This window comes from Ylistrum balloti, unplaced genomic scaffold (genome assembly GCF_031769215.1).
Source record: "Ylistrum balloti isolate Yb309-2 unplaced genomic scaffold, AGI_CSIRO_Ybal_v1 Utg372016, whole genome shotgun sequence".
NCBI lineage: Eukaryota > Metazoa > Mollusca > Bivalvia > Pectinida > Pectinidae > Ylistrum > Ylistrum balloti.
This window is the reverse complement of record NW_026782978.1, coordinates 23731-48813: the sequence shown is the minus strand read 5'-3', so window position 1 is coordinate 48813 and position 25083 is coordinate 23731. Positions and strand designations below refer to the sequence as shown.

The 25083-nt window shown below is 37.4% G+C and overlaps 1 protein-coding gene across 1 annotated transcript; it reads right to left on the bottom strand.

Annotated features, from left to right (window-relative positions):
* Nucleotides 1–10502: 10502 nt before the first annotated feature.
* On the bottom strand, nucleotides 10503–22649 carry LOC132564143 (uncharacterized). The gene is made up of 4 exons (XM_060228823.1): nucleotides 22028–22649; nucleotides 20268–20416; nucleotides 11605–11729; nucleotides 10503–10617 (listed from the first exon to the last, which is right to left on the bottom strand). Exons 1-4 carry the CDS (start codon nucleotides 22647–22649, stop codon nucleotides 10503–10505), a joined length of 1011 nt encoding a protein of 336 aa, XP_060084806.1.
* Nucleotides 22650–25083: the final 2434 nt, after the last annotated feature.

Below are 25083 nucleotides of genomic sequence, written 5' to 3'. Positions count from 1 at the left end.
ATGTTATTTTCTGACATCAGAGTGATTTTCTTTTATGACATCAGAGTGATGATCCTTTATGGCATCAGAGTGATGTTCCTTTATGACATCAGAGTGATGTTCCTTTATGACATAAGAGTGATGTTCTTTTATGACATTAGTGATGATCCTTTATGATATCAGTGATGTTCCTTCATGACATCATAATGATATTCATTTGTGATATCAGAGTGATGTTTCATCATAACATCAGAATATTCCTGAATGACATCAGAGAGTGATGTTCCTTTATGACATCGGAATGGTGTTACTTCCTGACATCAGAATGATGTTCCTTTATGACATCAGAGTGATGATCCTTTATGACATCAGAGTGATGATCCTTTATGACATCAGAGTGATGTTCCTTTATGACATCAAAATGATATTCATTTATGACATCAGAGTGATGTTCCTTTATGACATAAGAATGATGATCCTTTCTGAAATCAGAGTGATGTTCTTTTATGACATCAGAATGATGTTCTTTTATGACATCAGAGTGATGTTCCTTTATGACATCAAAATGATGTTCCTTGATGATATCAGAAAATGATGTTCCTTTATGACATCAGAGTGATGATCCTTAATGACATCAGAGTTCCTTCCTTCAGAATGATATTCCTTTATGACATCAGAATGATGTTCCTTTATGACATCAGAATGATGATCCTTTATGACATCAGAGTGATGCTCCTCATAACATCAGAATATTCCTGAATGACATCAGAGTGATGTTCCTTTATGACATCAGAGTGATGATCCTTTATGACATCAGAATGATGTTCCTTTATGACATCAGAATGATGTTACTTCCTGACATCAGAATGATGATCCTTTATGAAATCAAAGAATGATGTTCCTTTATGACATCAGAGTGATGATCCTGTATGACATAAGAATGATGTTACTTTCTGACATCAGAGTGATTTTCTTTTATGACATCAGAGTGATGTTCCTTTATGACATCAGAGTGATGTTCCTTTATGACATCAAAATGATGTTCCTTTATGACATCAGAGTGATGTTCCTTCATGACATCAGAGTGATGTTCCTTTATGACATCAAAATGATGTTACTTCCTGACATCAGAATGATGATCCTTTATGATATCAGAGAATGATGTTCCTTTATGACATCAAAATGATGTTACTTTCTGACATCAGAGTGATTTTCTTTTATGACATCAGAATGATGTTCTTTTATGACATCAGAGTGATGTTCCTTTATGACATCAGAGTGATGTTCCTTTATGACATCAGAATGATGTTCCTTTATGACATCAGAGTGATGTTCCTTTATGACATCAGAGTGATGTTCCTTTATGACATCAAAATTATGTTCCTTTATGACATTAGAGTGATGATCCTTTATGACATCAGAGTGATGTTCCTTTATGACATCAAAATGATGATCCTTTATGATATCAGTGATGTTCCTTCATGACATCAGAATGATATTCCTTTATGACATCAGAGTGATGTTCCTTTATGACATCAGAGTGATGATCCTTTATGACATCAGAGTGATGTTCCTTTATGACATCAGAGTGATGTTCCTTTATGACATCAAAATTATGTTCCTTTATTGATGATTTCCTTTATGACATCAGAGTGATGTTCCTGAATGACATCAGAGTGATGTTCCTTATGACATCAGAATGATGTTACTTCCTGACATCAGAATGATGATCCTTTATGAAATCAAAGAATGATGTTCCTTTATGACATCAGAGTGATGATCCTGTATGACATAAGAATGATGTTACTTTCTGACATCAGAGTGATTTTCTTTTATGACATAAGAGTGATGTTCTTTTATGACATCAGTGATGTTCCATCAGAGTGATGTTCCTTTATGACATCAGAGTGATGTTCCTTTATGACATAAAAATTATGTTCCTTTCTTAAATCAGAGTGATCCTTTATGACATCAGAATGATGTTCTTTTATGACATCATAGTGATGATCCTTTATGGCATCAGAGTGATGTTCCTTTATGACATCAGAGTGATGTTCCTTTATGACATAAGAGTGATGTTCTTTTATGACATCAGAATGTTCTTTTATGACATCAGAGTGATGTTCCTTGATGACATCAAAATGATGTTCCTTTATGACATCAGAGTGATGTTCCTTTATGACATCAAAATTATGTTCCTTTATTACATCAGAGTGATGATCCTTTATGACATCAGAGTTTATGACATCAGAGTGATGTTCCTTTATGACATCAGAGTGATGTTCCTTTTATGACATCAGACATGATGATGTCCTTTATGACATCAGAGTGATGTTCCTTTATGACATCAAAATGATGTTACTTCCTGACATCAGAATGATGATCCTTTATGATATCAGAGAATGATGTTCCTTTATGACATCAGAGTGATGTTCCTTTATGACATCAGAGTGATGTTCCTTTATGACATCAGAGTGATGATCCTTTATGACATCAGAGTGATGTTCTTTTATGACATCAGAATGATGTTCCTTTTTGACATCAGAGTGATGATCCTGTATGACATAAGAATGATGTTATTTTCTGACATCAGAGTGATGTTCTTTTATGACATCAGAATGTTCTTTTATGACATCAGAGTGATGTTCCTTGATGACATCAAAATGATGTTCCTTTATGACATCAGAGTGATGTTCCTTTATGACATCAGAGTGATGTTCTTTTATGACATCAGAATGTTCTTTGATGACATCAGAGTGATGTTCCTTGATGATATCAGAAAATGATGTTCCTTTATGGCATCAGAGTGATGTTCCTTTATGACATCAAAATGATGTTCCTTTATTACATCAGAGTGATGTTCCTTTATGACATCAGAGTGATGTTCCTTTATGACATCAGAGTGATGTTCTTTTATGACATCAGAGTGATGATCCTTTATGGCATCAGAGTGATGTTCCTTTATGACATCAGAGTGATGTTCCTTTATGACATCAGAGTGATGTTCTTTTATGACATCAGAGTGATGTTCCTTTATGACATCAGAGTGATGTTCCTTTATGACATCAGAGTGATGTTCCTTTATGACATCAGAGTGATGATCCTTTATGGCATCAGAGTGATGTTCCTTTATGACATCAGAGTGATGTTCCTTTATGACATAAGAGTGATGTTCCTTTATGACATCAGAGTGATGATTCCTTTATGATGATCATTTAGATCAGAGTGATGTTCCTTTATGACATCAGAGTGATGTTCCTTTATGACATCAAAATTATGTTCCTTTATTACATCAGAGTGATGTTCCTTTATGACATCAGAGTGACGTTCCTTCATGACATCAGAATGATATTCCTTGATGACATTAGAGTGATGATCCTTTATGACATCAGAGTGATGTTCTTTTATGACATCAGAGTGATGATCCTTTATGGCATCAGAGTGATGTTCCTTTATGACATCAGAGTGATCCTTTATGACATCAGAGTGATGTTCTTTTATGACATCAGAGTGATGATCCTTTATGACATCAGAGTGATGTTCCTTTATGACATCAGAGTGATGATCCTTTATGACATCAGAGTGATGTTCCTTTATGACATCAGAGTGATGATCCTTTATGACATCAGAGTGATGTTCCTTTATGACATCAGAATGATGTTCCTTTATGACATCAGAGTGATGTTCCTTTATGATATCAGCGTGATGTTCCTTTATGACATCACAATTATGTTCCTTTATGACATCAGAATGATGTTCCTTTTTGACATCAGTGATGATCCTGTATGACATAAGAATGATGTTACTTTCTGACATCAGAGTGATGTTCTTTTATGACATCAGAGTGATGTTCCTTTATGACATCAGAATGATGATCCTTGATGATATCAGAAAATGATGTTCCTTTATGACATCAGAGTGATGATTCTTTGACATCAGAATGATGTTACTTTCTGACATCAGAGTGATGTTCTTTTATGCCATCAGAGTGATGTTCCTTTATGACATCAGAGTGATGTTCCTTTATGACATAAGAGTGATGATCTTTTATGACATCAGAGTGATGTTCTTTTATGACATCAGAGTGATGTTCCTTTATGACATTAGTGATGATCCTTTATGATATCAGTGATGTTCCTTCATGACATCATAATGATATTCCTTTGTGATATCAGAGTGATATTCCTTCATAACATCAGAATGATATTCCTGAATGACATCAGAGTGATGTTCCTTATGACATCAGAATGATGTTACTTCCTGACATCAAAATGATGATCCTTTATGAAATCAAAGAATGATGTTCCTTTATGACATCAGATGTTCTTTTATGACATCAGAGTGATGTTCCTTTATGACATCAAAATTATGTTCCTTTATGACATCAGAATGATGTTCCTTCATGACATCAGAGTGATGTTCCTTTATGACATCAAAATTATGTTCCTTTATTACATCAGAGTGATGATCCTTTATGACATCAGAATGATATTCCTTTATGACATCAGAGTGATGTTCCTTTATGACATCAGAATGATGTTCCTTTATGACATCAGAATGATGTTCCTTTATGACATCAGAGTGATGTTCCTTTATGACATCAGAGTGATGTTCCTTTATGACATCAGAGTGATGTTCCTTTATGACATAAGAGTGATGATCCTTTATGACATCAGAGTGATGATCCTTTATGACATCAGAATGATGTTACTTTCTGACATCACAGCGATGTTATTTTATGATATCAGAATGATGTTCCTTTATGACATCAGAATGATGATCCTTTATGACATCAGAATGATGAGAGAGTGATGTTCCTTTATTCAGAATATGACATAAGAATGATGTTCCTTTATGACATCAGAGTGATGTTCCTTTATGACATCAGAGTGATGTTCCTTTATGACATCAAAATTATGTTCCTTTATTACATCAGAGTGATGATCCTTTATGATATCAGTGACGTTCCTTCATGACATCAGAATGATATTCCTTTATGACATTAGAGTGATGATCCTTTATGACATCAGAGTGATGTTCTTTTATGACATTAGAGGGATGATCCTTTATGATATCAGTGATGTTCCTTCATGACATCAGAGTGATGTTCCTTATGACATCAGAATGATGTTACTTCCTGACATCAAAATGATGATCCTTTATGAAATCAAAGAATGATGTTCCTTTATGACATCAGAGTGATGATCCTTTATGACATCAGAGTGATCTTAATGACATCAAAGTGATGTTATTTTATGACATCAGAGTGATGATCCTTTATGATATCAGTGATGTTCCTTCATAACATCAGAATGATGTTCCTTTATGACATCAGAGTGATGATTCTTTGACATCAGAATGATGTTACTTTCTGACATCAGAGTGATGTTCTTTTATGCCATCAGAATGATGTTCTTTAATGACATCAGAGTGATGTTGCTTGATGACATCAAAATGATGTTCCTTTATTACATCAGAGTGATGATCCTTTATGATATCAGTGATGTTCCTTTATGACATCAGAATGATGTTCCTTCATGACATCAGAACGATATTCCTTCATGACATTAGAGTGATGATCCTTTATGACATCAGAGTGATGTTCCTTTATGACATCAGAGTGATGTTCCTTTATGACATGACATCAGAGTGATGTTCCTTTATGACATCAGAATGATGTTCCTTTATGACATCAGAGTGATGTTCCTTTAAAGTGATACATCAGAGTGATGATCCTTTATGATATCAGTGATGTTCCTTCATAACATCAGAATATTCCTGAATGACATCAGTGATGTTCCTTTATGACATCAAAATGATGTTACTTCCCGACATCAGAATGATGATCCTTTATAATATCAAAGACTGATGTTCCTTTATGACATCAAAATGATGTTACTTTCTGACATCAGAGTGATTTTCTTTTATGACATCAGAGTGATGATCCTTTATGACATCAGAATGATGTTACTTCCTGACATCAAAATGATGATCCTTTATGAAATCAAAGAATGATGTTCCTTTATGACATCAGAGTGATGATCCTGTATGACATAAGAATGATGTTACTTCCTGACATCAAAATGATGATCCTTTATGAAATCAAAGAATGATGTTCCTTTATTACATCAGAATGATGTTCCTTTATGACATCAGAGAGTGATCCTTTATGACATCAGAGTGATGTTCTTTTATGACATCAGAGTGATGATCCTTTATGGCATCAGAGTGATCCTTTATGACATCAGTGATGTTCTTTTATGACATCAGAATGATGATCCTTTATGATATCAGAGAATGATGTTCTTTTATGACATCAGAGTGATGATCCTTTATGACATCAGAGTGATCCTTTATGACATCAGAATGATGTTCTTTTATGACATCAGAGTGATGATCCTTTATGGCATCAGAGTGATGTTCATTTATGACATCAGAGTGATGATCCTTTATGACATCAGAGTGATGATCCTGTATGACATAAGAATGATGTTACTTTCTGACATCAGAGTGATTTTCTTTGATGACATCATCAAGTATAAAATACACATTTTTATACACCAATGATTTAATGAACCATAACAAAAACAAGGAAAGATATTTCTAAAGTATTACCTCTACTTCACTGATATGCCAGCCTTGTTAACATGAGTATCGGTGAAATTGATGAATGCTCCCAAAAAACGACTTTATTGGAAACACAATTTTAGCAATGAGTAGTAATCTTGTATTGAAAGATTTGCAGACACTGCCTTTGGTACACTGCACATTATAGTATGGCAAATGTATACATCCCTTAAATGAAAGCTTAGTTATGTTCCAGATACAAAAAGAGGGCAATAACACTGTAACTAAGAAAGTGCAGATCCTTCATTTGGTACGCTGTACATGGTCTTAGTAAAAACAAGGTAGAAACCAAATCTCATTAGTTAAAAGCAAAGTTATGTACCAGACAAGAAATTTAGACAACAGGCAATAACATTGCAATGAAGTGGTTGTGGTCCCTGACAAGTGATCTGTGGAACCAATGAATGTTCCTCAAACATCTTTATTAGAAATGAAATTTTGACGAAAGGAAATATCTCTAATTAAGGGGTTGCAAATTTATTTGGTACACAGCATATTGTCTTAGTACAAACAATTGGGTAAGGTTCTTGTAATGACATTTACAAGGCTTAAGTGACTATCATGTTCACATAAAGTTTCAATAAGAAATCCTATTAGTAAATCATTGCTAAAACAGAATAAGCATACAAGACGTAGAAATAACACAAAGTTAAAACCAATGAATTATTATCTAGTTTTTATGTTTTACAAATGTATGATGTTATCAATGGTTGTTTTTATTGTGTTGATATTTTAGCTATTTCAGAGGGCATTAAACCTTACCGCCAAAAAAACTAATTTGCAAAAATGATAGAATACATGTAAATTCCATACGTGATCAAAAGTGCTACATGAAACTGTTGTAATATCAGTACCATCTTTAGCCAACTCTGTAGTTATTTCAGGTATTTGCTTGAACAGCTTTAGATATTACTGTAATCAAGAGTTTATCAGTGAATGTAGATATTACTTTAATCAAGGGTTTATCAGAGAATTTAGATATTACTGTAATCAAGAGTTTGTGAGTGAATTCAGATATTACTGTAATCAAGAGTTTGTGAGAAACTTCAGATATTACTGTAATCAAGAGTTTATCAGATAATTTAGATATTACTGTAATCAAGAGTTTATGAGTGAATTTAGATATTACTTTAATCAAGAGTTTATCAGAGAATTTAGATATTACTGTAATCAAGAGTTTATCAGAGAATTTAGATATTACTGTAATCAAGAGTTTATCAGAGAATTTAGATATTACTGTAATCAAGAGTTTATGAGAGAATTTAGATATTACTGTAATCAAGAGTTTATGAGAAACTTCAGATATTACTTTAATCAAGAGTTTATCAGAGAATTTAGATATTACTGTAATCAAGAGTTTATCAGCGAATTTAGATATTACTGTAATCAAGAGTTTATCAGAGAATTTAGATATTACTGTAATCAAGAGTTTATGAGAAACTTCAGATATTACTTTAATCAAGAGTTTATCAGATAATTTAGATATTACTGTAATCAAGAGTTTATCAGCGAATTTAGATATTACTGTAATCAAGAGAATTTAGATATTACTGTAATCAAGAGTTTATGAGAAACTTCAGATATTACTGTAATCAAGAGTTTATGAGGAACTTCAGATATTACTGTAATCAAGAGTTTGTGAGTGAATTCAGATATTACTGTAATCAAGAGTTTGTGAGAAACTTTAGATATTACTGTAATCAAGAGTTTATCAGAGAATTTAGATATTACTGTAATCAAGAGTTTATCAGAGAATTTAGATATTACTGTAATCAAGAGTTTATGAGAAACTTCAGATATTACTGTAATCAAGAGTTTATCAGAGAATTTAGATATTACTGTAATCAAGAGTTTGTGAGTGAATTCAGATATTACTGTAATCAAGAGTTTGTGAGAAACTTTAGATATTACTGTAATCAAGAGTTTATGAGAGAATTTAGATATTACTGTAATCAAGAGTTTATCAGAGAATTTAGATATTACTGTAATCAAGAGTTTATGAGAGAATTTAGATATTACTGTAATCAAGAGTTTATGAGAAACTTCAGATATTACTGTAATCAAGAGTTTATGAGAGAATTTAGATATTACTGTAATCAAGAGTTTATCAGAGAATGTAGATATTACTGTAATCAAGACTTTATCATAGAATTTAGATATTACTGTAATCAAGAGTTTATCATAGAATTTTGATATTACTGTAATCAAGAGTTTATCATAGAATTTAGATATTACTGTAATCAAGAGTTTATCAGTGAATTTAGATATTACTGTAATCAAGAGTTTATGAGAGAATTTAGATATTACTGTAATCAAGAGTTTATGAGAGATTTTAGATATTACTGTAATCCAGAGTTTATCAGAGAATTTAGATATTACTGTAATCAAGAGTTTATGAGAGAATTTAGATATTACTGTAATCAAGAGTTTATGAGAGAATTTAGATATTACTGTAATCAAGAGTTTATGAGAGAATTTCAGATATTACTGTAATCAAGAGTTTATGAGAAACTTCAGATATTACTGTAATCAAGAGTTTATGAGAGAATTTAGATATTACTGTAATCAAGAGTTTATGAGAAACTTCAGATATTACTGTAATCAAGAGTTTATGAGAAACTTCAGATATTACTGTAATCAAGAGTTTATCAGTGAATGTAGATATTACTGTAATCAAGAGTTTATCAGAGAATTTAGATATTACTGTAATCAAGAGTTTATGAGTGAATTTAGATATTACTGTAATCAAGAGTTTATCAGATAATTTAGATATTACTGTAATCAAGAGTTTATGAGTGAATTTAGATATTACTGTAATCAAGAGTTTATCAGAGAATTTAGATATTACTGTAATCAAGAGTTTATGAGAAACTTCAGATATTACTGTAATCAAGAGTTTATCAGTGAATGTAGATATTACTGTAATCAAGAGTTTATCAGAGAATTTAGATATTACTGTAATCAAGAGTTTATGAGTGAATTTAGATATTACTGTAATCAAGAGTTTATCAGATAATTTAGATATTACTGTAATCAAGAGTTTATGAGTGAATTTAGATATTACTGTAATCAAGAGTTTATCAGAGAATTTAGATATTACTGTAATCAAGAGTTTATGAGAGAATTTAGATATTACTGTAATCTAGAGTTTATGAGAGAATTTAGATATTACTGTATTCCAGAGTTTATCAGAGAATTTAGATATTACTGTAATCAAGTATTTATGAGAGAATTTAGATATTACTGTAATCAAGAGTTTATGAGTGAATTTAGATATTACTGTAATCAAGAGTTTATCAGATAATTTAGATATTACTGTAATCAAGAGTTTATGAGTGAATTTAGATATTACTGTAATCAAGAGTTTATCAGAGAATTTAGATATTACTGTAATCAAGAGTTTATCAGAGAATTTAGATATTACTGTAATCAAGAGTTTATCAGAGAATTTAGATATTACTGTAATCAAGAGTTTATCAGAGAATTTAGATATTACTGTAATCAAGAGTTTATCAGATAATTTAGATATTACTGTAATCAAGAGTTTATGAGAGAATTTAGATATTACTGTAATCAAGAGTTTATCAGATAATTTAGATATTACTGTAATCAAGAGTTTATCAGAGAATTTAGATATTACTGTAATCAGGAATTAATTTTAGGTTTTAATTTGTTTATTGATTTCATGTATTTTTCTATAAAGGGAAGTGTTTCCTTGCAAACTTCCTCAAAAAGTAATTTTGTATAATACATATATGTAGATAAATAATCTTTAGCAGCCAAATAAAAAATGTCACTGAAATGATAAAAGACAATTAACATTGTGTCTTGTTCAATTGAACATGGATTTACTGAAGATGATAATTCTAAAGACATCTCAAAACACAGAACTTGAATCAGTTGAATGTATCAGCTATAAATTTCGTTCTGTATCCCAGGTTTTCACGTAGATGTTGCTGCTCACTACGGCTGAATCCAATTGATTCCAAGTAGTTTTCCACAGAACCATACCTATAAGTATTAATATCAAAATTTGTTTGTTTTTAAAATGAATTTCCTTTTTACAAGTTTTCCTTTTTTTCAGGATCTCCCCTGAATGGAAATATAACATGGAAAAAAAAACCTAAGCTGGTCTTTAAGGTGAGGAATGCAACCTTGATTTATGGTGACTAAAACTCTGAATACAATTTCTTGAAAAAAACAAGAAGCCCACGAGATTTAACGGTCATCTGACTACAAAACCTTTCAGCAGGGAGAAGGTTATTTTTTCTACTTTGAATGAAACGTTACCAAGAATATTTTTTTCAAGATGGTGGCAATCTTGGATTTCAGACCTACCCGAAAAATAACAACACTTGTTCAGAAATAAGTTTGAGCTCAATTCCACTGGTGGAACATAACAAGAAGTTTAAAATGTCAAAAGTTTGCCCTCGGCAGAAAACGACTGACGAAGCATGATGGCTATAAGTCATCATGACTAATTGGGTCAGATGACCTAAAAACAAAAGAAAAAAAGGTTTGGTTTATGGAAATAGATAACAACTGACTGAAATACTAGCAATATTTTATGCTTAGAAATACATTTATGACATTGGCTTTCAAAGGATTCAAATTGGACCACATTACAAACTGTTACTTATGTTACTCAAATTCAATACTGTTTGTACTTAGGCATCTTATAACAGTTTGATCTGATCAATTCACTCGGTCTAAGAGCAAAGCAAGTCAATTTACTTATATGAAAATAACAAATATCATTTTCAAAAAATTTCCACATTCACTAAAATCAGCTGCAATTACAATCAAATTGTGTTTGAAGTTTTGTCAATTTTTGACCTTTGACTTTTTAAAATATGCATGAATGTTGTGACGTATCATGACAAATTCCAATTGTTGAAAGAAAGCTACATAGTCATTTCATTGATAAATGTTGAAGTTCTTATCTTGATACTTTACAAACTTTTTTATCATCAGTGAAGGTCTTCATATAAGACTCACTTGTCATTGATGTGTTTGAGAGCAGTTTTTAAAGTTCCCTGCTTAGCATACAGGAACGACTCATCAAAGCTGAATCTTTTGATGATTTCATCATGAAGTCGTGGTTTTATTGCCGCCAGCTCCTTCTATAAAATTCATTATGGAAGAACAAAAGTATATATATCAATTAACTATACAATCACAACATACAAACAATAAAGATTTGTTACATACTGGTATTACTATCCTGCTAAGAAATGCAGTAACACTAGGATAGGCATCAATCTCACTTCAAGGAACTCCACCTATACAGTTATAATGTATGTTTCTCAGCCCAAGATAGGCATCAATCTCTCTTCAAGGAACTCCACCTATACAGTTATCATGTATGTTACTTAGCGTGATTTCACCCTGATCCGACATTCCATCCTGATCTGACATTCCGTCCTGATCTGACATTCCATCCTGATCTTACATTCCATCCTGATCTGACATTCCATCTTGATCTGACATTCCATCCTGATCTGACATTCCATCTTGATCTGACATTCCATCCTGATCTGACATTCCATCCTGATCTGACATTCCATCTTGATCTGACATTTAACCCTGATCTCACATTCCATCTTGATCTGACATTCCATCCTGATCTCACATTCCATCTTGATCTGACATTTAACCCTGATCTAACATTCCATTCTGATCTGAAATTCCATCTTAATCTGACATTTAACCCTGATCTCACATTCCATCCTGATCTGACATTCCATCTTGATCTGACATTCCATCCTGATCTGACATTCCATCTTGATCTGACATTTAACCCTGATCTAACATTCCATTCTGATCTGAAATTCCATCTTAATCTGACATTTAACCCTGATCTCACATTCCATCCTGATCTGATATTCCATCCTGATCTGACATTCCATCTTGATCTGACATTCCATCCTGATCTGATATTCCATCCTGATCTGACATTCCATCTTGATCTGACATTCAATCTTGATCTGACATTCCATCCTGATCTGACATTCCATCTTGATCTGACATTCCATCCTGATCTGACATTCCATCCTGATCTTACATTTCACAATTCTGACTACTGATCAACATTTTCTGACTATTCATAACCCTGATTATACATTTCATCATATCTTTATCAGACATTTTGTTACCCTGAGCAGACAATTCATTACCTTGATCTGACATTTCATTACCCAATCTGACAATTCATTACTCAGATCTGACATTTCATTACCCAGTTCTGACAATTCATTACCCACATCTGACAATTCATTACCCAGATCTGACATTTCATTACCCAGATCTGACAATTTATTACTCAGATCTGACAATTCATTACCCAGATCTGACATTTCATTACCCAGTTCTGACAATTCATTACCCAGATCTGACAATTAATTACCCAGATCTGACATTTCATTACCCCAATTTGAGGTTTTTTAATGTAAAACCAATTTTCATGATGTAATACTTACCATAACTGTAGTATGCAAATACAGTACCTACACCCATCTTTGTATCCCAACAACAAAAGATTCAAAAGAAAAACAATCCCGCCCTTTCTACCATCTATGAGCCATCACGGCAGGAACGCAGAGTGATCTCCCTTCCTCTTATAACCTTTATGGCATACCCCACAGAGGGGCAGCCAGGCAGATAAGGAAGAGGGGAGGATAGGGTGGGACTCCATAAAGTTATGGTAAGTATTACATCATGAAAATTGGTTTTACATTAAAAAACCTTAATTTCATTTCAGTAATAATCACCATAACTTTAGTATGCGAATTCGTCTTACCGTAGTGGTGACTAGAAGCCAGGCAGCCCTTTCAGCACAACCAAAGTAGTAGAACAGAGTGCCAAAGAGAAGGAAGGGACCTCTCCGTGAAAGAGCAGGTGTACCTACATGCCGCTGTACGGAAAGACATGCCCAGGGGCTAACAAGGAGGCCCAGTCACAGACTATGCCACCACCGAAGGTCCCAATGAATACAGGCCTTCTGAGTGGGAAGCTAGGGATCGCAGATAAAAATCTGTGAAGGTATCCCTGCCCTGCCAGAATGCTGCAGACATGACCTCCTGAAAGGAGGACCCATTGAGAGAAGGGCCCAGGATGAAGCAAGGGCCCTGACCTCGTGAGACCGCGCTTTCGCTCTCGCCCGAGCCAGATCATCAAAATGCTCGTAAGCATACTAAATCACCTGGCAAACCCACCTGGAAACCGACTGGGAGTAGATTTCTCGTTGTCCCTGTTTGATGGGCAAAAACAGACAGAATCGAGAGCCCCGCCCCCTGGTTTTATCAAGATAAAACCTAAGAGCCTGACAAGGACAAAGCAACCTATCTCGCTCCTCCGAGCTAGTCACAGCCAGGATCCTGATGGGATCGGGCGAGAACCCCGGAACCTGATGCTTCGCTAAAAACAACTCTATCCAGAGCAAAGCCTCTGATTAGGGCAGAAAGAGAGGAGGACTAACCTATCTCCTTCCTGCCATAACAAGTAAGAACTCTGGCAATAGCTGTACGATAGCCAGCAATAGTGCCAGGTGGCAGATAGCGGTACCTAAACAGAGAGATTAGGAAGTCCGCAATCAAATGCAGAGGCTTCGAACGAATAAGCCTCCTTGCCGACACACCAATCACAGAAGATCATCCAACGTGACTGGCAGACGGCAGAAGAGGAAGCCCTGATTGATCGCTCAATGCAATCTGACACCTCTTGAGAAAAGCCTGCCTTGGCGTGGCTTCCAGAGATAGCCTCAACGCGTGAAGGTGGAGGATCTTTGGTCAAGAGTGTGTCGTTCTGGGCCAAGGCTGGCAAAGGAGATTCGGTCTGGTCGGGAGAGCCAAGGGCTCTTCTACCAGAAACGACAAGAGCTCCTGAAACCAAGCTTGCAAGGAGCAGTGATGCTCCCAGAACTTCTGTAGCACCCTGCCCACCAGGTTGAAGGGAGGGAATGCATATGCATACGTCCCTTCCCAGTCCAGAGAAACGGCGTCCACAGCCCACATCTTACGGTCTGGGACCGGGGAGACGAAGGTTAGCAGAGCTGGTTGTTCAGGGAAGTGGCAAACAGGTCTATAATAGGTCTGTCCCACGCCTGACAATTCCCCTTGAAAATCAAGGGACACAGCTGCCATTCCGTCAACACCGGCTGGCAGCGCCTGGAGAGTGTCCACCAACACATTCAGCCTGCCAGGAAGATGCTTGACCACTATGGTCAACTGCATGTCCTGGCAGAGAAGAAGGATGCGGATGGAGAGGGCATCTCGAGTACACTAATGTGCTCCGAGAGCTGTTCGCCAGACCACTCCCCTGAGCGGCATTGGCCGTCGAGGTAAGCTCCCATTCCTGTCATGAACGCATCCATGAACAGGATCATAGAGGGGATAGGCTTGGTCAGAGGCAACCCGTGGAAAACGTTCTCCTAAATGGTCCACCAGCAAGAGAACTCCCTGACCGACTGGGTAAGCGGGATCCAGGCCTCCTGGATGATGGAACCCAGTTGGACAGGAGGAACACCTGGAGAGGTCTGATGTGAAGCCTCCCTAGGGGGGACCACATCTGCCAGGGAGTTGAAATACCCCAGAAAACTGAGGAACCAATATACCTGGACAAGTGAGGTGGAAGGGCTAAGCCGCGAACCATGTCAAAATGGTTCCCCAGGAAGACGAAGTCCTAAGATGAAGGAACCTCTGACTTCTCTCTGGAAGGAATGAAGCTGACTCTGAGCAAGAGTTTCAGGACCAGACGAGTGTCCTTCACTAGCGATTCCCACACCAAAAGAGGCATGAGGGAGTCGTCGAAATAGATGTGGACGTCTATTCTGCGTGAGTGAAGGAAACCACCTGCAGCAACTTGGTGAACACCAAAGGAGCTGTCGTGAGCCCAAAGGGCATCGCTGCCTTGGCAGCATGGTCCCTACTTCCTCCTGGAGCACCCGAGCCCTTTCCGAATCCCCTGGAGGAGGAAAGAAAAAACGGCCAGGAGGCGAATGACGGATCCTGAAGAAGGGGAATACCTAGACCTTCCCTGACCACCGACAAAAGCCCAAGCGTCATCCGTAATATCCTGCCACTGGGGAAGGAAAGCAGAGAGACGTCCGCCCACAGGGAGTTCCGGATGGGGCAGATCGAGCCCCTGCCAGACCAGCGAATCATCTGCCCACCCAGAGCCTGCAGGAGAAGGACATGAGCCTGGAACAGAAGAACCGCCGTCCACCCGGCCATACCCTTCGCCTTTCGCGGCCAAGAAGCAGAAATAGTCAGGAACCCTTCTTCTTGCCCCCAGGATGTTTCTTACCCTTCCTACCCTTCCCCTTGTTGCCGTTGAAGTGAGGCTGGGACTTGGGCTGTGCAGAAAACTGAGCAGCCGAAGACTTTACCTTCTTCTTAAGAGGCGCTGACCCCTGCGAGGCACTGGCCTTCTCAGCCTGAAACCTCTTCACCAGAAGAGCTGAGGCGACAGAGTCCTCCTTCATATCCTTCTGAACCCAAGGAAGTGCTCCCCTGAACAGGGTAGAGCCCTAGAAGGGAGCAATCAACAAGCGGAAACAGTAGGGTTACTGGACTGGGCTGAATTTCAGAACTGAAAACCACCTAGCCAACACAGCATTGACGGGCAGAGAAACCTGCAAGGCTGCCGTGTCCTGTATGTCGGCTGTTCTGTCTCGGATAACCAACACTCAGGCAAATCGGATACCCTGTATAGACAAACTGTCAGGAAGTCTATGTATGACAGAACTTGGATGGAGAGGTGCAACATTCTCTCCATCCTGTGGTGCTCTTTGGGATCGCGCACCACCTGGTCCACTGATTTGCCGTGCCAGGCAGCCAGCTGTCTCAACTCCAGCTGTGCTGGTTGAGAGGCCAGCTGCCCATCATGTGTGGCAAATCACCAACACTGAGCTGCAGACCGGCAAACCCGGGAGCGCGGGTAGAGGAGGAGTCCTTCTCTAGAACCGGAGCCCGGGCCTTGGCCAGAACCGAAGACATGATAGTGCCTTCTGGCAGAGACCGTTCTGAGCGAAGGGAAGCCCGAGGAGCCACCAGGGAACCCAGAAGGATGGTTGATTCAGGCGCCGACGATGCTGAGGCGGTGGGCAAACCTCCGCCCTGAGAATCTGGGAGATGTTGGCCTGGAGGACCCGCATCCCCGAAAGTACATGCTGAGCCTCGGCTTCAGCAGTTTCAGGGCCATCTTCCCCTTGGGAACCCTCTTGACCCAGGAGAAAGATGAATGACATCGTCTTCCTCTGCCGAACCAGCACCCTCGACGTCCATCTCTCTCAATTTGGACTGAAGTCCCCTTGGGAGGAACAGGGGCCGCCAGAGGAGCCATCTCCGGAGAGGGGAACTCCTCTATATGGCATTTAGACGCAGCGCATCTAACAGCTGTAGCTGTAGGCTTGGGTCAGAGACCCGAAGCCGACCCCTGGGAACAGGAGACTGAAGGGTCCGCGCTGGAGGCGGAAGTCCTTAAGGTCCAGCAAACCTTTACAGGACAAGGCCCCCGAAGTAGCAGAACATTGGGAGGATTTCGCACTGCTATAACATCTCCTAGAGGAGAGACCAACCCCTATGGGTTCCACGAGTGAAGACCCATGGGGTAAAACCCAAACACCTGAGGGAATGGGAACAGTCCAGCGGGGCGGGAGTGACCCCAGAACTGGCTAAGATGGTCTGCCCTAGTCTGGGGCTGGACACCCTGTCCAAAGAACCAGGATGAACCACCACTCCCACCAGGTGGAAACTCAGACATGTACGGGCTAAGCCCATAACTGCTGAGTAACTGTTGGTACCCAAAACCATCCGCAGGTTGGCCTGGGCGACCCAGGAATAAGTGCCAGCAGGCACCCTTGTTCCCTGAGCCCGGGGGAAAGGGAGACCGGAAACCGGATTCCTAGCCTGAAGCCCCAAACCCTTGTGGGAAACCCCCCTGGGAAACCCTGCACTGGGAAATCTGGACTGGGGCGGAAAGTCCTAGAGCCAGAAGCCTGTGAGGGTGGGAAAACAGAGCCCACGCTGACACCGGGATTAGTGAACTCAAGTCTCAGACGATCCTGACAAAAAGTCTGTGGAACCTGACCCTATACCCGAAGGCACAGTTCCGGAGTCAAAGCGGCCCCCACCAACGACCCCCCCCATCCCCCATCATTGAAACAATAAAAAATCGTAACAATGAAAACAAGGACAACAAAGTTTTCTAACAATCAAAAAACTACAAATGAGAGCATAAGGCCTACCATACGCAGCAAGATTGCGCTGCAAAAAAGAAAATGGTTGTACAAAACAGCCTACACAGCAGCAAGAAAACAAATTCCAACTTCACGAAAATCCGAGTGACGAGACAAGTAGTCACGCACTCGAACACGTGGAGGAAAAACACGGCCGGAAACGAAGTTCTCGAACAATCAAAAAACTATGAACGAGAGCACAAAGCCTACCATACGCAGCAAGATTGCACTGCATAAATAAAACGGTCGTACAACACGGCCAACAAAGCAGCAAGAAAACAAATTCCAACTTCACGCAAATCCGAGCAACGAGACAAGTAGTCACGCACTCGAATACGTGGAGGAAAAAACGGACAGAAATACGGTCAAAATAAACAAATGACAATACTTAATTTCACAATATAAGTTGGGAGATGTGTTTATAGAACACTTATAGAGTAACAATATACTCAAACGACAATGGCAGTATGAAGAGAAGGAGTAAGAAAAGCACTTAGCTCAGACACCTCCGCACTCGTCGGCAGCCATAAAGGTAAGAGGAAGGGAGATCACTCTGCGTTCCTGCCGTGATGGCTCATGGATCGTAGGGAGGGCGGGATTGTTTTTCTTTTGAATCTTTTGTTGTTGGGATACAAAGATGGGTGTAGTTACTGTATTTGCATACTAAAGTTATGGTAATTATTACTGAAATGAAACTGACATTTCATTTTCCTAATCAGACAATTCATTACCCAGATCTGACATTTCATTACCCTGATCAGACATTTCATTACCCTGATCAGACAAATCATTACCCTGATCAGACAATTCATTACCCTGATCAGACAATTCATTACCCAGATCTGACATTTCATTACCCTGATCAGACATTTCATTATCCTGATCAGACAATTCATTACCCTGATCAGACATTTCATTACCCTTATCTACCCTGATCTGACATTTCATTACCCTGATCAGACAATTCATTACCCAGATCTGACATTTCATTACCCTGATCTGACAATTCATTACTCAGATCTGACATTTCATTACCCTGATCAGACAATTCATTACCCTGATCTGACATTTCATTACCCTGATCTGACATTTCATTACCCTGATCAGACAATTCATTACCCTGATCAGACAATTCATTACCCTGATCAGATAATTCATTATCCAGATCTGACATTTCATTACCCTGATCAGACAATTCATTACCCAGATCTGACATTTCATTACCCAGATCAGACATTTCATTACCCTGATCAGACATTTCATTACCTTCATCTGACATTTCATTACCCTGATCAGACAATTCATTACCCTGATCTGACATTTCATTACCCTGATCAGACATTCATTACCCTGATCAGACATTTCATTACCTTCATCTGACATTTCATTACCCTGATCAGACAATTCATTACCCTGATCAGACATTTCATTACCCTGATCTGACATTTCATTACCCTGATCAGACATTTCATTACCCTGATCTGACATTTCATTACCCTGATCAGACAATTCATTACCCTGATCAGACATTTCATTACCCTGATCAGACAATTCATTACCCTGATCAGACATTTCATTACCCTGATCAGACAATTCATTACCCTGATCAGACAATTCATTACCCAGATCAGACAATTCATTACCCTGATCAGACATTTCATTACCCTGCTCAGACATTTCATTACCCTGATCAGACATTTCATTACCCTGATCTGACATTTCATCACCCTGATCAGACAATTCATTACCCTGATCAGACATTTCATTACCCTGATCAGACATTTCATTACCCTGATCAGACATTTCATTACCCTGATCAGACAATTCATTACCCTGATCAGACAATTCATTAACCTGATCTGACATTTCATTACCCTGGTCAGTCTCTACTTCCCTGAAGATAACCATCTAAGCCATGGACTGACAACTAATTCTATAGTGGAAGGCATCATCATTTTTTTTGACAATTTCTTAAACTAAACTGTCAGACTTTAGCTTTAAAATTCAGATGAATAAAGATTATAAGTTCATATACATGTAGAATGTGTATTAGTTTTATTAAGAGCATTGCTCTCGGGCAAATGTGGTGCTTAGGTGTAGCACTTTTAAAAACTAAATTATGGGAATGAAATAAGAGACTTGACATACTTACCTCCCTTCCCATATGTGTTGCCATCATTTTGTGATGGTCAAAAACTGGAAGCTGCATTCCATTGAGAAATAATCTCCAAGCAAGTGGAGAAACTGCGGCAAACTATAGTTTTGATATTTTCACAGTCAAAGCATTTGAATCCCTATCAGCATATTATTGTCACTTCAGCCCATTCAGTAATTACACATATGTAAGTAAGCAAATGCTACACTTTATTCAAGGCTCTGCTTTTTTACATATTAAAGATGATGACATTTTTTCTCAGTGTATTACCTCTGACATAGTATAATCCTCAATGACATTTTCTATTGTCTCGCCGAGTAATAGGAGGATCAAAGCTGAGGTGATTCCAGTACGGTCTTTTCCATGGGCACAGTTTATGAGAGCTGGCAGGTTCTCCTTCTTTGTCAGGAGCTTCAAAGCTGGAAATAACATTTAATTCAATAGGATTGTATAGGATATATTATGGATGCAGGCCATAGGCCTCTATATCTATATCAGTACATACAACACATTACATTTTTAGGATACTTCCTGTATCAATGAGCAACATTTAAACTAAAAATTGAAAGTTATGTTATTATGGCTACAATATTCATCTAGACTGATTTCAAACTTAATGACATCATATGAATCTGTTACATCCTAAGGGAGACTGTTCCACTACTCATATCGCACTGAAACATATTGCTAATCACTCTAGGATCACAAAAGTTTTTTACAATCTTGAATGCATTTATTAGGTCTCCTCGCGTGCTTCAGGGTTGGTAAATTTAGTCTCTGCAAGCGCCCTGTATATGTCATGTTTTTAAAACCAGGTATCATCTTGGTAGCTTGCCTCTGGACTTTTTCAATTAGATCAATATATTTACTCATATAGGGATTCCATACACTGAAGGAATGTTCTGACATATTTCATTATAATAGAATATTAAATCATTTGTAGTTGAGATGATAATCAATTTCTTTTTGCTGAAACATTCTTGAATATTCAGAATTTGACATTGACCTTTTTAATGAAGCATCAGCTGAAGTCTCCTTATATCCAATTTTAGAGAGACCTCAAAATATATAGGGGAACCACCAAGGGAGAAAATTTGAAAATCAAAGCATTATTAATACATGTTCTTTTTGAACTTAAGTTAACATTCATTTGCAAATATTTCTACGTCTATAGTATATATTTAGAATTCATAAAGCCCCTTCCATAGACATTGTAAATAACTAAGAAATTAAGGAGGGTTCAGACTTATATCTTCAACCACTTTTAACTTTCTACTCAGTCAAATGGGGCTGAATAGGGCAAACAATGTACGGTATATTGAACTGCACCTATAATGTAGTCAGTAGTCCAAATTATTCCGAAATTCCATTAATTTTTTTAAGTTGGTCTGGATACAGTAGATTGAATTAGGTACTAACCAATAAAACATCAGAAGATATATACACTGACCAATAAAACATCAGAACAATATATACACTGACCAATAAAACATCAGAACAATATATACACTGACCAATAAAACATCAGAACAATATATACACTGACCAATAAAATATCAGAACAATATATACACTGACCAATAAAATGAACAATATGTACACTGACCAATAAAATGAACAATATATACACTGACCAATAAAATGAACAATATATACACTGACCAATAAAATGAACAATATATACACTGACCAATAAAATGAACAATATGTACACTGACCAATAAAATGAACAATATGTACACTGACCAATAAAATGAACAATATATACACTGACCAATAAAATGAACAATATATACACTGACCAATAAAATGAACAATATGTACACTGACCAATAAAATGAACAATATGTACACTGACCAATAAAATGAACAATATATACACTGACCAATAAAACATCAGAACAATTTGGACTATGTAGTAAGAGTGATATATCTCTGACGAATCAAAAAGAAATAAAATAAAAAATACAGATTGATAAATAACAACTGTGAGACTAGCTCTAACAATTCCCCATTCTCTTCGTCATTACCTGCACAAATGCTAGTCTGACTTAACTCCAAGATATCAATGTAGGTCCCGGCTAGTCCTGCTGGATTTAGTACAAAATATGCAAACAATCGCACCAAGTAGTAGAAATGTGTCCGGAATATCACATCAAAGAGAAAGACAAAAACTGACAAGATTTTCGCATACCAGGGTGCTCTTTTGATTATGCTAATTATATATTCCTTCTCATAGAAATTTATCAAATAATGATTACGTGCGCTTGAACCATTCTCATTTCTCATCAAGTCCCTGTTTACAGTATATGAAACTTCTTCTGCTGGTCTGTAATTTCGTTTTTTCGGTAAGTCAACAATGCATGTCGTATACAAGCCTTTTTTCTGTAAGTATTTGTTTCCGTCAACGAACAAAAACTCCTGGTGAGAACGTAAGTCGATAATGCTGTTGATTCCCAAATCCATGAACTCTTCGACTTCGTCTGCATGGAGCAAATCTGGTCGAGATGACCGAAACAAAAATCGTTTGCATTCAATCCCATTCTGCGCTCCAACTGGTCGAAAATTGTGTATGGAAGTGATCTGTCGGAATTGAAAATGCTTCTGAAGTTTGGTAGGCGTGATACCATTAGATAATGTTGCGGTAGCCATTTTACAGAATACTTCCGGCTCAAGTGAAAGTAGGGGATGGCCAAAAATCTAATACGTCTAATGGACAAACTACTAGATACAAGCGCGTAGGTACCGACAATACTTTATCGCTTATATAAGCCTGATACAATGTATTACCCTTCTGGTAGACTTACGCAAGTCATTTTATACAGCAGAGAAAAACAATAACTAATACCGGTGTACGAGATGCTCACAGAACGGTTAGAAAAAAAAACAGAGGATATATAAGACACTTCCATTAGACGATTAGAAACAATAACTAAGGATATATAGGGGATGTACATTAGACGTATAGAAACAATAACTAAGGATATATAGGGGATGTCCATTAGACGTATAGAAACAATAACTAAGGATATATAGGTGATGTCCATTAGACGGATAGGAACAATAACTAAGGATATATAGGGGATGTCCATTAGACGGATAGGAACAATAACTAAGGATATATAGGTGATGTCCATTAGACGGATAGGAACAATAACTAAGGATATATAGGGGATGTCCATTAGACGGATAGGAACAATAACTAAGGATATATGGGATATGTCCATTAGGAAGATAGGAACAATAACTTAGGATATTTAGGGGATGTCCATTAGACGGATAGGGACAATAACTAAGGATATATAGAGGATGTCCATTAGGCGGATAGAAAAAAATAACTAAGGATATATAGGGAATGTCCATTAGACGGATAGGAACAATAACTAAGGATATATAGGGGATGTCCATTAGGCGGATAGGAACAATAACTAAGAATATATAGGGGATGTCCATTAGACGGATAGGAACAATAACAAAGGATATATAGGGGATGCCCATTAGGTGGATAGGAACAATAACTAAGGATATTTTGGGGATGTCCATTAGACGTATAGGAACAATAACTAAGGATATATAGGGGATGTCCTTTAGGGAGAGAGGAACAATAACTAAGGATATATAGGGGATGTCCATAAGATGGATAGGAACAATAACTAAGAATATATAGGGGATTTAAATTAGGCGGATAGGAACAATTACTAAGGATATATAGGGGATGTCCATTAGACGGATAGGAACAATAACTAAGGATATATAGGGGATGTCCATTAGGCGGATAGTAACAATAACTAAGGATATATAGGTGTTGTCCGTTAGGCGGATAGGAACAATAACTAAGGATATATAGGGGATGTCCATTAGGCGGATACAAACAATTACTAAGGATATATAGGGGATGTCCATTAGCGGAGAGGAACAATGACTAAGGATATATAGGGAATGTCCACTAGACGGATAGGAACAATAACTAAGAATATATAGGGGATGTCCATTAGATGGATAGAAACAATAACTAAAGATATATAGGGGATGTCCATTAGACGGATAGGAACAATAACTAAGAATATATAGGGGATGTCCATTAGACGGATAGGAACAATAACTAAGGATATATAGGGGATGTCTATTAGACGGATAGGAAACATAACTATGTTATAGGGGTTGTCCGTTAGACGGATTGAAACAATACCTAAGTATATATAGGAGATGTCCATTAGACGGATAGGAACAATAACTAAGAATATATAGGGGATGTCCATTAGATAGATAGAAACAATAACTAAAGATATATAGGGGATGTCCATTAGACGGATAGGAACAATAACTAAGAATATATAGGTAATGTCCATTAGGCGGATAGGAACAATAACTAAGAATATATAGGGGATGTCCATTAGACGGATAGACACAATTACTAAGAATATATAGGGAATGTCCATTAGACGGATAGGGACAATAACTAAGAATATATAGGGGATGTCCATTAGACGGATAGGGACAATAACTAAGGATATATAGGGGATGTCCATTAGGCGGATAGGAACAATAACTAAGAATATATAGGGGATGTCCATTAGATAGATAGAAACAATAACTAAAGATATATAGGGGATGTCCATTAGACGGATAGGAACAATAACTAAGGATATATAGGGGATGTCCATTAGACGGATAGGAACAATAACTAAGAATATATAGGGGATGTCCATTATGCGGATAGGAACAATAACTAAGGATATATAGGGGTTGTCCATCAGACGGATAGGAACAATAACTAAGGATATATAGGTAATGTTCATTAGGCGGATAGGAACAATAACTAAGAATATATAGGGGATGTCCATTAGGCGGATAGGAACAATAACTAAGGATAGATAGGGGATGTCCATTAGGCGGAAGGAACGAAATCAAAGGATATATAGGGGATGTCGATTAGGCGGATATATGGAATGTCCGTTAGGCGGATAGGAACAATAACTAAGAATATATAGGGGATGTCCATTAGATGGATAGAAACAATAACTAAAGATATATAGGGGATGTCCATTAGACGGATAGGAACAATAACTAAGAATATATAGGGGAT

Bases quoted from the DNA above. Each gene is read 5' to 3' on its own strand.
- LOC132564143 (XM_060228823.1), bottom strand. From the start codon at position 22,649: ATGGCTACCGCAACATTATCTAATGGTATCACGCCTACCAAACTTCAG. The intron at 20,417-22,027 runs GTAATGACGAAG...TGTTATTTCCAG, and splicing joins TCAGACTAGCATTTGTGCAG to CTTTGAAGCTCCTGACAAAG. The intron at 10,618-11,604 runs GTGAGTCTTATA...TAATACTTATAG, and splicing joins CTCAAACACATCAATGACAA to GTATGGTTCTGTGGAAAACT.